Below are 15,472 nucleotides of genomic sequence, written 5' to 3' on the forward strand. Positions count from 1 at the left end.
GCTATGTGCTTTCTGTTTCCCACTAACCTGTTCTGTGCCCACCCCTATAAAAGGGGATGCATTAACAATGTAAATCACTCCTGAAGATCGGTCTTCCGATCGAAACGTCGAGTCGAATAAATATGTTTCCTTTAACGAAGCGTATACTTCGCTATATATTCTTGTAAGCAGTCAAGTACTTCATGCTTTCGCAACACACACACACACACACACACACACACACACACACACACACACACACACACACACACACACACACACACACACACACACACACACACACATATAAGATAAAGTCACCAGAACTTGAAAAACATAACAAGATTTAATTCACGACTTCTCGGCTAGTCCTCCAGCCGAAACGTCGTGAATTAAATCTTATGTTTTTCAAGTTCTGGTGACTTTATCTTATATTAATCAATCAGCGGCCAAGAAATAATTTTTGATATATATATATATATATATATATATATATATATATATATATATATATATATATATTGATAGCCTCAGTTGATTAATCAGTACAAGATAAAGTCACTAGAAATCGAAAAACGACAGGATTTAATTCACGTAAATCCTGGTATGTTTTCAATTTCTGGTGACTATCTTATGTATGTGTGTGTGTGCGCGCGTGCGTGCGTGCGTGTGTGTGTGTGTGTGTGTGTGTGTGTGCGTGAGAGAGATAGAGACATCGAGGGAACGGGACAGTACGAGCGAGCTCGTTTTCATAAGCCAGCAAGCTGTGGGCACTTTTCACAGCTCAACCATGTACCGTAACTGCCGTAACCATGCCTCAACGCATCCATGCTATAGTGCCTCCATGCCTCAACGCCACAGCCATTCTACGCGGCGCATACAAGAGCTCGGGACGCTTTCTCACAATTTCGGTTTCGGTGTAATTAATTATAAATCAGAACAACAAGATGCCCACTTTAAACAAGGTGAATTGGAAATTGCTTGCAGCAGAAATATCTCAGATTTTTTATTCATAAAATTGTACAAATAAGTTTTAAGCTCACAAAAATGACAAGAGTTGGGCCATAGAGAAAGAAATTGTTTGGCTGTCGCGTTCGCCTCCTTGTAGCCCATAAGGAAGCGCTGCCCATAGCCATGATAATCCAGTAATTTATTTTTAAAACAACAAATATATCTGCTGATATGCAATGCGGTGCTAGATGTAAAAAAAAATTGGAGCGAAAGCTATGGCGTATCGGGCAACTTTGGCCATAGTTGCCCTGCCATGGCATCGCACGTGGTCACGCAGTTGCATCGGCTGCATGTGGTTTGTAGTTGACGGCCGTTGGTTCCGAGAAGTGTTGTGCAAGGATTATTTGCAGCAGGTAGCAAAAGTGTAGTGGTGTAGTGAACGTGTGCGGCACAGTGAGTGTAATCGGCATAATTGGTTCGTCGGACTCAGCGTTGAGTGTATAACGAATGTGCTCAAGCTGCAAATCTTACGCTCTTCCAAGCGGAGCTTTTAAAACTGTTGAGTGTTACGTGCTACTGTCTGGAAGTTTTCTTGAAGAATCCGTAGCCATTGTGTAATATTCCGTACCAGTACTGGCGACGTGGTTGCAGAAGTGCGAGATGAAGCCCGTGAAACGCAGTGCGCAGCGATTGCGGAACGTCAGTGATGGAAAAGGGGTTTCACTGCGCCGAAATGGTAGCGATGATGTCGGCTCACCCAAGAAAGCCTGCCGGGGTGATTTCGGTAGTTCTCGAGACAGCAACTCGTATGTGTCGGACAGCTTCCAGCAGTTCTCACCTATGCATCAAGTCGACAGAGACACGAAGTCGTACTTCATGATGGCATGTGAAAGGTTTCATGATGGTTTCGAGGATGATGAAGACAGAGGTAATTTTTTTTATTTCATTATCGTGCTGTTCGTGAAGCCCTACACATAAGCCTTTGAGCCTTTGTTAGTGTCAGCGTTTTGCTTTGGACGGACTCTGTAAGCCTTGAACACTTATTTTCCTGTAATAAGGTGCAGAAAATAAACCATTAATAAGGGAGTAATTACTCATTGGCATCCACCCAAGCGCAGCCATACGGCTACAAAGAAAGAAAGAGAAAGCTGTATAGCTTTCCTTTGTAGCCGTATGGCTGCGCTTGGGTGGATGCCAATGAGTAATTACTCCCTTATTACAAATCTACTCCACCTTGGGTGATTCCCCTAAACATTTGACCAAAATAAACCATTGTGAGGAAACAGCATAGATTACTGTCCATCTGTTCGAGACACTTCTCATAACTTGAGCGCCAGTTTTGCATCGTTTAGAATAACTAGAATAGTGCCTGGCTGGAGTCTGCACTGCTGTGCAACAAGTCGAAGACTTGCTGGGCGCTTAATTTTTAATTTTTTTTTGTTAGAAAGTTAGGTTTTATTGGTCCCCCCCAAAAAGTATACAAAAGATCATATATGTACAGACGAGGGTCCCAAAGTCAGACTGCACCAGGACCCACAGTAAATCAATAATACAAGAAATGATTACAGCATAGTTAGCAGATAGTTATAAAATATAGGAAATATCAAATTAATACTTCACCACAAAAACAGAGTCAAAAATCACAATAACGCAGGTAATGTACAGTCAGGCCGGAATGAAACGTGAACAGAGCATGCCAAGAAAACAAAATATTTTACCTGCCTACTTTCAGCTGAAGTGTACAACTAGCCTGATTCATGTGTCTGGGTAAAGGGCCTACTGAAATGCATAATCGAAAATAGGTTGTAAAGGAATATCTCGCTGCAAAGCAGAAATGTATGACATATGCGTGTTCGTGTTTCATTCCGGCCTGACTGTACATGAAAAGAGAATAACACGTCAGCATTCCAACAAAAATACCTTGAGCTTATTTTTGAATGCAGGCAAGGAAATTGATGTTTTTAGAGTGGGTGGCAATGTATTCCAAAAAGAAATTGCCTGAAAGGACGACGTCGATTTACCATAATCGGTATGGACTTTGGGGAGTAGAAAATTGTTTCTTGCTTCAAATCTTATGGGGTTGTGATTCATCAGCAGAATGGGGTCTACAAACTGAAAATGTAGGGTGCCATGTAGTAACCTAAAGAACATGATTGCGAGGTGATACTGGAAAAGCTGATGGACTGGTAAAATATCGTGCTCATGCAATAAAGAACAAGCATTAGTTGAGAAAGGGCTATGGGTAATAATGCGGATGGCCTGGTTTTGTAAGTGTTGCAGAGATGATAAATGGCAGTGATAAGTATCTCCCCATGCAATAATACCATAAGTGATGTGACTATGTATGAAGGCATAATACAAAGATAGGAGTAGGTTGCATGAAAAATATGGACGCGCCTTAATTAGAGCTCTGATGCCAAACATGATCTTTTTTTTTGATGAGCGATATGGATGGAAAATTTAAGAGCTGAATCAAGAATGACGCCGAGGAAATTGGTGTTATCAGAAGCCGGAACATTACAAGAACAAGGGGTTAACATAGGAAACGAAAGAATTTTCTGGCTACTTTTGAACACTATGAATTTCGTTTTAACGGGATTAATCACCAACTGATTATCAGTGCACCATTTGGCTACATTACTAAGAATGGCATTCAATTCAAGAGTCAGATCATCATGTACGTATTATATAATGATACACTAGTGTCATCAGCATATAAGACACAGTGAGTTGGACTAATAGAATTAGGAAGGTCATTAATATATAGTATGAATAGTAAGGGTCCTAAAATGAGCCTTGAGGAACACCTTGGTTAATAGTTTTAGCTTGGGAGAATCTTCCACCAATATTGATTATTTGTTGACGATTTTGCAAATGGCTTTTCAGCAGTCGCAACACGGGACCTGTAATTCCATAAAATTCGAGTTTTTGAAGCAATATGGAGTGGTTAATGATATCAAAAGCTTTTGTGAAATCTAAAAAGACAGAGCCAACAAACTCGCCGTTATAAATACCTTGCGTGATAAAATCAGTCAAAGAGATCAGAGCTAAGTTAGTCGAGCTGCCAGATCGAAAACCAAACTGATGAGGGGAAATTATCTGAAATTTATCTAGGTAATTGTTTAAGCGTTCAACTATCAATTTTTCGATGATCTCATTGAGAGAAGATAAAATAGATGTAGGTCAATAGTTAGAAATTAATCATCTGTCTCCTTTCTTGAACACTGGGATTACCTTAGCTGTTTTGAGGCAAGCAGGAAAAACACCTGTCTTTAGAATGAGATTAATAACATGACAAAGTGGTTCAGAGATCAGATTGGCTACAAGTTGAAGGTGCCGAGAGGATATCTTATCTAATCCAGGGCTAGAGTTCTTTAGGCCAGTAATCAGCAGTTCGATTTCACGAGGGGAAACAGGAAAAAGAAAAAAAGATTGTTTAGAGTGCGTTATGTTTTTCTCTGAACTAAGTGGACGACTATTACGAGGCGCAGAAAGGAAGTCACTAAAGGTATTTGCAATGTCGTGTGGACGAGTGTAGACTGTACCATTGAAATTAATTTCAGTAAGGGGGCTGTTTGCACTGGGTAATTTGAGGAAGTCACTCAAAAGATTTCACTGCTTTTTAGTGTTATTATCATTTTTTATGTATTTCTTGCTCATAGTAAGATTTTCTCGCATGTTTCGGTAAGTTATTTAGCACAGTAGCGTAGTTTTTGTAGCATGCAGCTAAAGAAACATTAAAAGGCTGCTTCTTGTTTTTTTTTTATAAATTTTCTTTGCGTCGCATACAGCTTAATAAACTGTCTGTCATCCATGGATTGTGGGGAAATTTGTAATTCTTTCTACACTTTACTGATGTTGTACTCTGAGATACGCAGACGGAAAAAAGGCGGCGAAAGCATTCCATTGCTCGCTTCAAATCGCTCGATGCAAAGCATGAAGACCAGTCTGTATCACTGATAGCACTAGCAAATTCTTCACTAATAAACCTGGAAGTGTAAAAACCTGAACGCGAGGGACGGGAAACTTCACTGTGCGTAATGAAAATAGGAAAATGATCTGTAATGTCGAGTTCGATGACCCCTGAGTAGGGTGAGGGCGAAATATTGGTAAGAACATGGTTGATTAATGAGGAAGATCCACTGGGGGTACATCTGGCTGCAGCGTTTATGATACATTCGTACCCGAAACCACTTAAACAGTCAACATAGGAAACAACATAACAGTTTTTCCTGTCTAAAAGGTTAATATTAATGTCTCCAAGAATTATAACATTCTTGTTTTCAAAAGATAGTTTATTTAAAGTGGCATCTAGCGCTAACAGGAACTCAGGGATTGATGATGAAAGGGAATGATAGATGCAGCCGAGTACCAACTTACGGCAGTCAGCGGAAAAGAGTGAATGATTGGCTTCAATCCAAACTGATTCGCATTGCGTTGCATTCAGAGCGAGATCTGATCTACGGTGGTATGAAATTTCTGGGGAAATAAAAATTGCAGCACCACCATATCTACTGGATAGGCGATTGCAGTATTCTGGTATATAAGATGTAAAACCAAACAGGTTTCCGCCAGAATTGGAGAGCCAAGTTTCAGAAATGCAAATGAAAGAAAACGAGTGCTGAAGTGAAGTGATAAAGTTATCGATAGGTTCGTGGTGTTTCCTGAGGCTGCGTGCGTTGAAATGGATAAGAGAGTGAGTACTGTTCGCAAAGATATGTTGAAGCTTATCAGGAGGTAGTGGAATGCTTAAGGGGGATTCAACTGAGTCAGAAGCCATGCAGTGGCAAAACTAGGTAGATACTTAAGGGTTTGTTTCCATGCTGCTGCGGAAGACCTGAAGGTCTGTTTCTGAACTTATGCGGAAGACCGTGTTTCGTCAGTCTTACGCGCAAGGAGCACGATATCATTTTCGAGGAGCACGATATCATTTTCAAATACCAGCACGGTTTTCGCAGGGGTTTTTCATGCGACACACAACTCGCTGGATTTACTAACGACATATTTTCCGCAGTAGACGCTGGCTTACAGGTTGACACAGTATTTTTAGACTATTCTAAAGCTTTTGATCGCGTTCCCCATCACAGGCTCCTAACCAAATTGACAAACTTAAATCTCCATCCCAACGTTATTTCATGGATAAAACAATTCCTCGATAACAGAAAACAATTCACCTCTGTCAACGGCTTTAACTCGTCTTCTGTCCCCGTAACATCTGGAGTCCCCCAGGGAAGTGTACTTGGCGCTCTGCTTTTTTTAATTTTTATTAACGATCTACCCAAGTGTGTATCGTCTCAAATTAGGTTATTCGCGGATGATTGTGTAATATATCGTAATATTACTAATGAAACCGACCGCCATTCACTTCAAACTGATCTTGACGCTGTAACGGCTTGGTGTTCTTCCTGGCTAATGTCTCTAAATGCATCTAAAACAAAGTTAATGTCGTTTACTAACCGTTCCACTCGAATTGCTACAACCTACTTCCTCAATAACGATACAGTTGAACTTACAACAACTTACAGGTACCTAGGAGTTCACTTTCAGTCTGACCTAACTTGGCATTACCATATTAACACAATCTTAGCATCAGCAAATCGCGCACTCGGCCTTCTTAGGCATAATCTCAAACACGCGCCTTCACATTTAAAAAAACTTGCTTACATCACGCTAATCCGCCTGAAAGTTGAGTATGCTTCTGCCATATGGGACCCTCATCAAGCTTACATCATAAACAACCTTGAATCCCTGCAAAACCGTGCTGTTCGCTTCATCTTTTCAGATTATTCACGCTTCACCAGTGTCACAGCATTAAAACAACGTGCCGAGTTGGAACCGCTATCATGTCGACGCCATTTCGCTCGCCTAACCTTGCTTCACAAACTGTATCACCATCCCACCCTCCACGACGACTTCTTTTTGCCACACCCTGCAGTCTTTCCTCGCCGTGACCACGTTAACAAAATAAAACGCATCACATGCCGTTCATTACTCTACGCGAAATCATTCATTCCTCGCACTATAATAGATTGGAATAACTTGCCATCACACATAGCTATTGAGGTTAACCCACAATCGTTTCAGCATTCGCTAAAGCAAACCACGGACTAACAGATTTGGTATTCTTGTTGTATTATGTGCATTTACTGAGTATTTTATTCTGCGTTGTTTGTTGTTATTATTTGTGTACATTACTAGTTTTAATTCATTATTACGTGTATTTTGTTCAAATTCCTGTGCCATATTTTTATGATTGTATTGCCCCCCCCCCCCTATGTAATACCCTCGCACGAGGGCCCTTAGGGGTATTGTAAATAAATAAATAAATAAAGAATGTGACAGTTGTTAGTCCAGAGATGCTTCCAATCCATTTCCTTCTTGAGCAGCTTAGCCCTAGCAAATAGTTTCTTGTTGTCAAATGTGAGGTGCTCATTCACAAATACTTTGTGAAATTTGTCGCCAAATAAAGTGTTTCTTTCTTTCCCCTATCCTTTTTCTATTATCAGCCCTTTTTTTGGAGAATGTAGCAGAGCAAACCTGCGGGAAAGAATTGGAGCTTTCTTGTGACGACTCGACAAGCCACTGTATGCAGATGCTGCTGTTGCATACGAGAAGCCTGAATGTCCTTACCCGCTTCATGTCTACATTCTTGGAGCATGTTGATCTGATGTGCACACATCACATAGGAGCTTATGTCATGCAAACCCTGCTTGAATCTTCATTGAAGTATCTGCAGAGCCCTTCAGTGGTAAGTTACATATCTCTGTCTCAGTAAGAATAATGCATGCTGCTCAAGATGGATGTGCTATCATTTGTTTTCTGGCTTCATGCTAACAGACATTAATGTAGAGGTATTGGGATAGTATTTTGTGAGCTAGGCATAGAGAGCAATTAGTTATGGATGTGTATAATAAACACTCAAATATCTGTTTCCTGACAGTGGTCGCCATTTTGGCGTCCATGCAGCACGGCGAAAGTCTATGGCGCATGTCTAAGTGCCTTATCCCCCCCTCCTCCGGCCTGCTCTGCTGAAACTGGGCGTTGGACGCCAAAATGGCGCCCTTGACATTAGGTGACATTTGTCTAGAATGCCTGAGCTGTGTGCTCTGGACTGCAAAAGAAGCTGCAAAAGCTGTGGTGAACAGAAGGCAACAACGGACGATGCATCGCAGAAGTGTAGCTACACATGGTCACATTCAGCCCCCTTTTGAACCAGTTGTTATCATCGGATGTCACATGTGCAGTCTGGAAACCGTCCACATTACACAGTTTACAGACGTCCATAGACATTACACAGAAGACAAGCATTTTGCCGTCTCTATTGCACAGCTGCCGTTTGATTATACAGTGAAGAATGGTCTGCATGGTCTGTTATCCCTTTGCTCCACAAAATATTATGTTGCTTTTCTTCACCTCTGAAGAGATAGAGGTGCTGTCGTTATCTGGATATAGATAGTTTTCACCTGACATCATGGGCACGCCCATCGTTGGGTACTGTGGCTAGTCACACATGCACGACTTGTTATTGACTCTGTTTTGTGAAATCTAGAATTATAGTCAGTGCATTCTATAGCAGCATACAAGTCGAGAAGGCAGTGGCAAATACCGCTCAAAGGAGGCCCTCCAGTAAATGGTGTCAACTCGTTCACATGATGTCGTGGTTGATCCCATTTCACTAAGGTACTCGCCAGTCTTCTGCGATTTTGCGCTACAACTTTTTTTGGCAGTGCAGCAGAGGCTAGGCAGGAAAGAGAAGAAGATGGGTCTTTCTCCCCGTGTCATGAAGAGTGGGGTGCTCAGCCTAGCAACCCCGCGCCACCTCTCCAACATTCCCCCCTTTCACTTCTCTGCACCCCTAGCCCGAACAACGAACAACCCGCCTCCCACGGCGCAGGGGTTAAGGCTTTTCTCCTTCCTTTTCCTCCAATTGACACCATTGCCTGGAGGGCTTCCTTTAAGGGGCATTCACTGCTGTCTTCTTGAGTTGTATCTGACTTTTAGAGGTCCCTGCCTCAAGGTATCACTCCACGGCCAAACACGCATCTGAGTTTTTTTTCATCATTCTCATATTTAAGGGGGCTTACAAACATGATATTTAGATTCCGGTTGCCAGAATTGATAACAGCTAAAGAAAACACTGTTGTGAAGGTTTCTTAAAATTGGTGCCCTTTATGACACAATAGGGGAGTTTCCCAATTCTGAAGTTGGCTTTTCTGCAATGCACTTTCCCCAATTACTAGTGAAACAAACATTTCCAAGCAGGAAATATAAGTGCAGATTTTACATTTTTTGATGCAGGATATATCCCTTTCAGGTGCTTTGTGCTCAATTGTGTACACAGCAAACTCACAGAGACTGGTGTACCTAGCAGTGATTTCATTGTTTCAATCGAATTGAGCACCCTTCTTGTCGCAAATAAGTTCTTTTTTGTATCATGTTGTGAACGCAGTAAATAAAATTTCACGTAACAGTGAGCTAGGTATCACTTTGTCCGCCGTTTTTGTGCAGACAGATTTTGCCGCGAGTGAAAACATTGATTGTTTTGGCTCGTTTTGAGCGTAATCTGCATCTTCGAGACACGAAGTTATTCCATGATCCATAGAGTGCTTACCTGACAAAAGAGAACATTTCGATGTTACTATTTCTGACAAATCTGACACTGTACGAAATTCTGCACATCTTTGTAAAAATTTACCCGCTGATCCTTCACGCTCAGAGATGAACAAATTCTCTTTCTTGAGGCCTGAATTACTACTTAGATGAAAAGATAATTGATTTCAATCAAAACAAAAAATGGTGCCTGAAAGGGATATGGACCTTGTAATAATGAAACCACGTCGACCTATCCTATGTCGAAAAACACGCAAACTGTGTTTATATTCCCTGTTTGGAAAAATGCCTATTCTTTCATTAAGACACTCCTATCGGATGTGTTCATGCCTGGCTGCTTCTGTCGTGCTGCGCTGAGTGGATCACTACGTGGTTCATGTGTTTGGGATGTAAAATGCTAGGAGGCAATGGGGGGGGGGGGGGGGGGGGGGGCATCAGTGCGTTCAGCTACCTTGAAAAACAGTTCTCTAGTAGTGGGTGTAGCTCCCAACTGTGGCATCGATATGCTCCTTGGCTTTCATTTCATGTTTGTTGTTATCTTGAATAATGGGATCTTTTCCTTAATTACTTAATGTTCCATTTTTGCATTCCTTGCTATAAATCAGTGTTTCACACTTTATTTAATACAAAACCTTTGATTTTTCAGTTTCAGTAAGCCAAACTAGCCTTGTGTTTCCAAAAATGTACACCCTGCCATCGCAACATTTTCTGTGATTTAGAATTAAGTTGCAGACATTCAAAGTTAGATTGTGTAGCAATTATAGAATAAACAACTTTCATTTATCTAGAGATGTTTCATTTGTTTGGGGGTCACATTGCTTGCTTTTTCCACTCAAAGCTCCGACCTCAGTGTCTTGAGCTTTGAAAAATATGTTAGATGAAAGTGTAGGCACAAACCCTATTTAATTAGTTTGCTCTCTGTCAGAGGTGAGGATAAGCCATTGAGGCAGTGACATATTCATTGTGTCTGCTATATATCTGGTGGTGGCTTTCATGGTTGTGCAAGTGCGACGTAACACTCATTTCAGTGTCCTGTCGTTCATGACAGAGATGTAAGCAAGAGGTTTGCAAAGTAGTGTTTGGTTGATGGATTTCTGGCTATGCTTGTGCAAGTTGAATTGCTCATGGCTTTTTTTTTTCATGGATTTCATTTTTTCATTTCATGGATTTTATTTCATGGCTCATGTATTTATTGAAAATCCTTATTTTTGAAGCACAGCCTGCTCCTAAGTTAGATCATGACTCACTTCTTGTGCTAATGATTAATTGCTGTGGAGTTCTGTCATTTTGGGTGAAAAAAATTAGCCTGGCAGAAATAAACTGCTCTGCGAACATTTGAGGAGTGCTTGATGCTGTCAAATAAACAATTTTTTTTTATAGTCTTATTTGATAAACAAACTGCAAGCCTGTCAACTTGTAGTGAAGCAAAACCTTCATATTGGCCTTAGTTTGGTGTCTTTTGTTTAACGTAATGAATTGTTTTACGAAACGAAATAACTATTGTGACTGCATATTGAAGTGCTGTGAAAGATTGCTGAAAGAGCCATTGGTGGGAATGCTGTGCCAGTTGCACCAACCTGTGCCATTGCATTAAACCTGCTACTTGCTGCTACAAATTGATGGTTTTTAATGAAATTGCACCAAGGCTGCATCAAAATACTATTCCAGCAACGAACAGCTGTGGTGAATGCTAAGAGGCTGAGGCTGCTGCCTATTGTGCAGAGGTGTGACTGGTTCTTTCTCTCAATATGTGATGCGAAAGATGACCGACTGAATCCAGCCTCGTCCCATTTCGCTTTTCTAGCCCCTTTATCGCTTACCATTAGTACACGGCATGAGCGCATTTTGCACAGCTACTTTGGCAGTGTTGCCAATACTGTCCCAGCAATATTGCCACTTTGCACATGCGTGATTTCAAGCTTGTGTTGTTCCTGGACGTCGTTTGCCACACGAGCTTGATTACAGTTACGGTGTGAGGAAGTCCAAACAGCTGTGAGAGGCATGGCTTTATTAAACTGCAAGAAACCTGTGCTGTGGAATGGAGACAAAGAATAGGTTGGGGCAACCAAAAAGGAAATAAAAATAATATGCCCCTGCCTGCACCACATACGTACAGCAGGCTTATGTGGAATGGAGACAGTGTGATTGCACTCCTGCTGCAACATCATAGCTCTAATGAAGCAAAGTGGCTGCACTCATCGTGGAACGATCGCTATTACCGATTGCCTGTTCATTCATCATGGCTTTCCCTAATTGAGTTTGTTCAGTCAGAGTGCGTTTGAGAGTGCTAACATCACAACTAAGGGGCACAGTCATGCACTAATGTTTGTATCTCACGGGCTTTAAGTGTTAAAAAAGAAACTTTGTTAAAGTGATACAATAAAACCTCTCCATAGTAAAATAGCTCAGACCAGCAAAAATCTTTATTATATCAAGGTATTTATCAGTTGTTAGCTATGGCAGGGCTATGCTTTCTGGGTGCTCACTAAGCATGTTATAAAACAGACTCAAAAATGCCTTACAGCCTGCCCTTATCGTTCCTTTATGTGATAATTATTATCAGTTATCATATGTTATCATGTTTTCCACATTGTTTACATCTTGTGTTTACGTCTTGTGGAAGTGCCGAATTTACATGAATACAACGTGGCTACAAAAATAAAGCGAGTTTGATTCCATCTCAAAAACAAGAGCTTTCCATGATCATAGTGTCGTCTTCTATAGCTTCAGCGTCATTTAAGAGGCAGAAGTTAAGAAACGTGCAACAAAGTCAAGTGCGACAAAACCGCCTTTGCAGTTCCGCTGCGCCTCCGCTTCTTGCCGCTGCTTCCCCATGCTTTGCGCTGGCATGCTACGAATGCTCGCCCTTTTCCTCACTTTTCTACTACTCACTGCACTTTTACTGGCATTCTTTTCTCAGTGACCTGCGCCGGCTTCTTTCTACGTCCATAGCCGGCTTTACTTTTTATGTGCGTGCCGCGCGCTTTGCCTCACGGCCTCAATCTCTTCCAAAAGTTGGCTTTTCCTATACTCCATTTCATACATAGCAGGCAGCGCTGCCAAAGCTAGCGCGCCTGTTTGCGCAGGCTAAGTCCGCACGCAAAAAGTAGTTCGCCATACAACCAAAGCGAACACAAACATATTTCGTAGTGACAAATCTTAAGTGCTGTGACTGGTAGCTCCTGGACTTCGTTTTACCTCTTGCCGCATTTTCGTCCTGCGACTCGTCGAGATTTTGAGAAGCAAAAAGTACAGCTGGCAGTATGATACGCGGTTGGTAGGGCGAATCGCTTCTACTGAATCCGCACCCAAAAATAGTTCACTCTCCGTGAAAATTATGGCCTGAGAGCCCGAACACTGAGCGCCTCACAGCTTCGACTGTGATTTTTTTTTTTTTATTCACATACCCTAATGCTACCACATCGTTTTATACTGCTCTTTGTATTCGTCCAAACAATCACCGGAGTTTCGAGAAGAACGAATGATATGTGGCGGAGTAATATAGTTTCGTGGACGCACTACTTCAGCAATGTCCGCAGCGTTGCCTGCTATGTATGAAACGGAGTATAGACTCTCAGCTCGGTGGTGAAGCCACCTCAAAGAGCACATTCGGTATCTATTTGCTTCGCGATCCTAGACTTCTTGAGTGCTGCGATGTCATCATTCTGCGGGCCGTACATCACCCTGGTCAGACGATCTTTACTGTAGCCGTTTCTTCGAAAAAAATTTTTGCTACAACCAAAAAAAAAAAATGTACAGTCGTATATGGAAGGCAAAATGGGACTGCAGCTTCACTTTACTATATCCGAGTCTTTACTATAACCGAGTTTACTATGGCAGGGTTCTACTGTATTGACGAAAACTGGTATTTGATGAAAATGGGTATTTCTCAACATTCTCTGTGACTTTTGCAATGTTAATGATACAAAATTTTATTCATTTTTAAGTTTGGGCACATTTAAAAATAAATATCCAGACCTGGCCAAGACAACTGCCTACAACCCTTATGAAACATCATTCGAGTGCACAAAAACACACGGACAAAGAGAGAGGACACCATGGACGCCCAGCTCTCCGCCTACAACCGTGCACCATTCAAATCTTTATGCAGCACGTCTTAAAACCCTGATGCAAGTTAGTTGAAACATCCTCTGTATTTGCATTTTTACTTTTTTCACTATCAGTATCCTTCGATAGACAGTGAGGAAGCTGCTCTAAGTTGCATTTGCACCTGCTACAAAGCCAAAATGCTCTTGGCCATTTCATCATTGTAAAGCCTAATGAGCTCACAGTGCCCTCATGTTGCAATGGTTGCTCGCCCAGTGAACTTGGCAGTGTGCCAAGACACTGTTGCTGCAATGCACGTATGTTTGGAATGCCGGCAGGATGGCGCACAATGCGACCCCTGTTACGTGCACTCGTGCGCGTCGCGAGCCAAGAAAAAAAAAAGCGTGCGAGGCTCATCGGGCGTTTTTTCGGTTGATTCGATGCGATGGCGTTGGCACAGTGCGTCGGCGGCACTGGGGCGAAATTTTGCCGCTGGTGAGCCCATTTTCAACGGAAAACCGCTGTGTGTCGAAATTAGAAAAAAAAAAACAACAACACTAAGCTGATGCAGACTCCCTAAGAAAGCTGGATGAAGCGTCACGTGATTCTGTGCGTAGCCCAGCTGCAGGCAGCTACAACTCGAGAACAGAGCGACAGGTGCTCCTCAAAGGAGGCCCTCCAGCAAATGGCATCTACTGATTTTCATAACATGGTTGTTAATTGATTGAGCCCAGGTTAATTCCTATTCGTCTAACGCTCCCTGCAGTGTCTTGCTAGCAGGTCCAAGGGGATTAAGTATGAAGTCATGAAAATCGCCGCCTTGGTGGCTCGGTGGTTATGGCTCTTGGCTGCTGACCCCATAGCCTGACCCGTCTCTCATAGCCTGAGTTGCTTTGGGATGTTAAAACCCCAAACCAAACCAAACCAAACCATGAAAATCGCTGGAGGGCCTCGGTTGAGGGGCAGTTGCTGCTTTGTTCTTGAGTTGCATCTGACTATGGTCTAGTGTGCCAATGCAGGGGAACATTTTTCAAGTGGGGCTAGTATGCAGGGGAACATTTTTCAAATGGGACTAGTTTTCTGCTTTTTTGCTTTTGGAGTTAGAGGTCTAAACATGAGAGAGATGGGCATTGAATAAAAAATTGATTGCTGAAAACAAGTAAACAAACAAATACTTGCAAAAGTGAACAAAACAGCGGAAAAAAAAGGCAATAAAGGGCCCATTCACATGCAACACTGACCGATTGTGACGGGGGCGTTCCTTGGCACATGTTGAATGCTGTTGGGGTTCCTTCAGGTAAAAGAAGTTTTGAGGACCTCTGTTGTAGTGTATAATCTTCTAGGAGTACCTGGTGCATTCAGTAGTGCTATTGTGTGTGCTCTAGAAAGTAACATCTCTAAACCTGTGGCTAGTCGTAGTGGTCACAAGGTGCTGATTGCTTTGATATGTAAATCTCTCCTCAGGTACTATTGGGCAAATATTTCCATCTTCTGGTCACATGAATGGAATAGTAACTTTTATTAACAGGGTGTTAACAAAACACATTACAGCTGTTGGTGTAGCTCGGTGGCTAGTGCTTGCATTCAATGACATAAGTGTTTTTTTTTTTGTTAATTTTACTGAAATATTGTATTTCTTGTTACTCCTAACAGTATACTACATCTGAGCAAGAGCACACAGATGCTGAAGCAAGCGGGAACCAACAGCATAAGCGTGGCGCTCATTCTGGTAGGGACAAGCTGGTGGATAGGAAAAAACGCTCAGCAACTCATACGGATGCCTCGTCAGTTGAGGAAGGTTCGCAAGTCCAGGTACCAGCAGGCTGTCATGACAGTGTAAGTTTATTTTGTCTTGGGTGTGTTTCATATCTTGCGAAACTTCAGA

At 42.0% G+C, this 15,472-nt stretch overlaps 1 protein-coding gene across 1 annotated transcript in view; it reads left to right on the forward strand.

Moving 5' to 3' along the window:
* Nucleotides 1–827: 827 nt before the first annotated feature.
* Nucleotides 828–15,472, forward strand: part of LOC149350826 (nucleolar protein 9) — a 38,785-nt gene continuing 24,140 nt past the window's right edge. Inside the window, exons 1-3 of the mRNA XM_089579982.1 lie at nt 828–1,858; nt 7,437–7,678; nt 15,241–15,423. Coding sequence (XP_089436108.1) covers nt 1,591–1,858; nt 7,437–7,678; nt 15,241–15,423 — 693 coding nt within the window. The 5' untranslated portion in view covers nt 828–1,590. The remainder of the gene's footprint in view (nt 1,859–7,436; nt 7,679–15,240; nt 15,424–15,472) is intronic.

Source organism: Amblyomma mixtum, chromosome 3 (genome assembly GCF_055824585.1).
Source record: "Amblyomma mixtum isolate Tamu chromosome 3, ASM5582458v1, whole genome shotgun sequence".
Lineage (NCBI taxonomy): Eukaryota > Metazoa > Arthropoda > Arachnida > Ixodida > Ixodidae > Amblyomma > Amblyomma mixtum.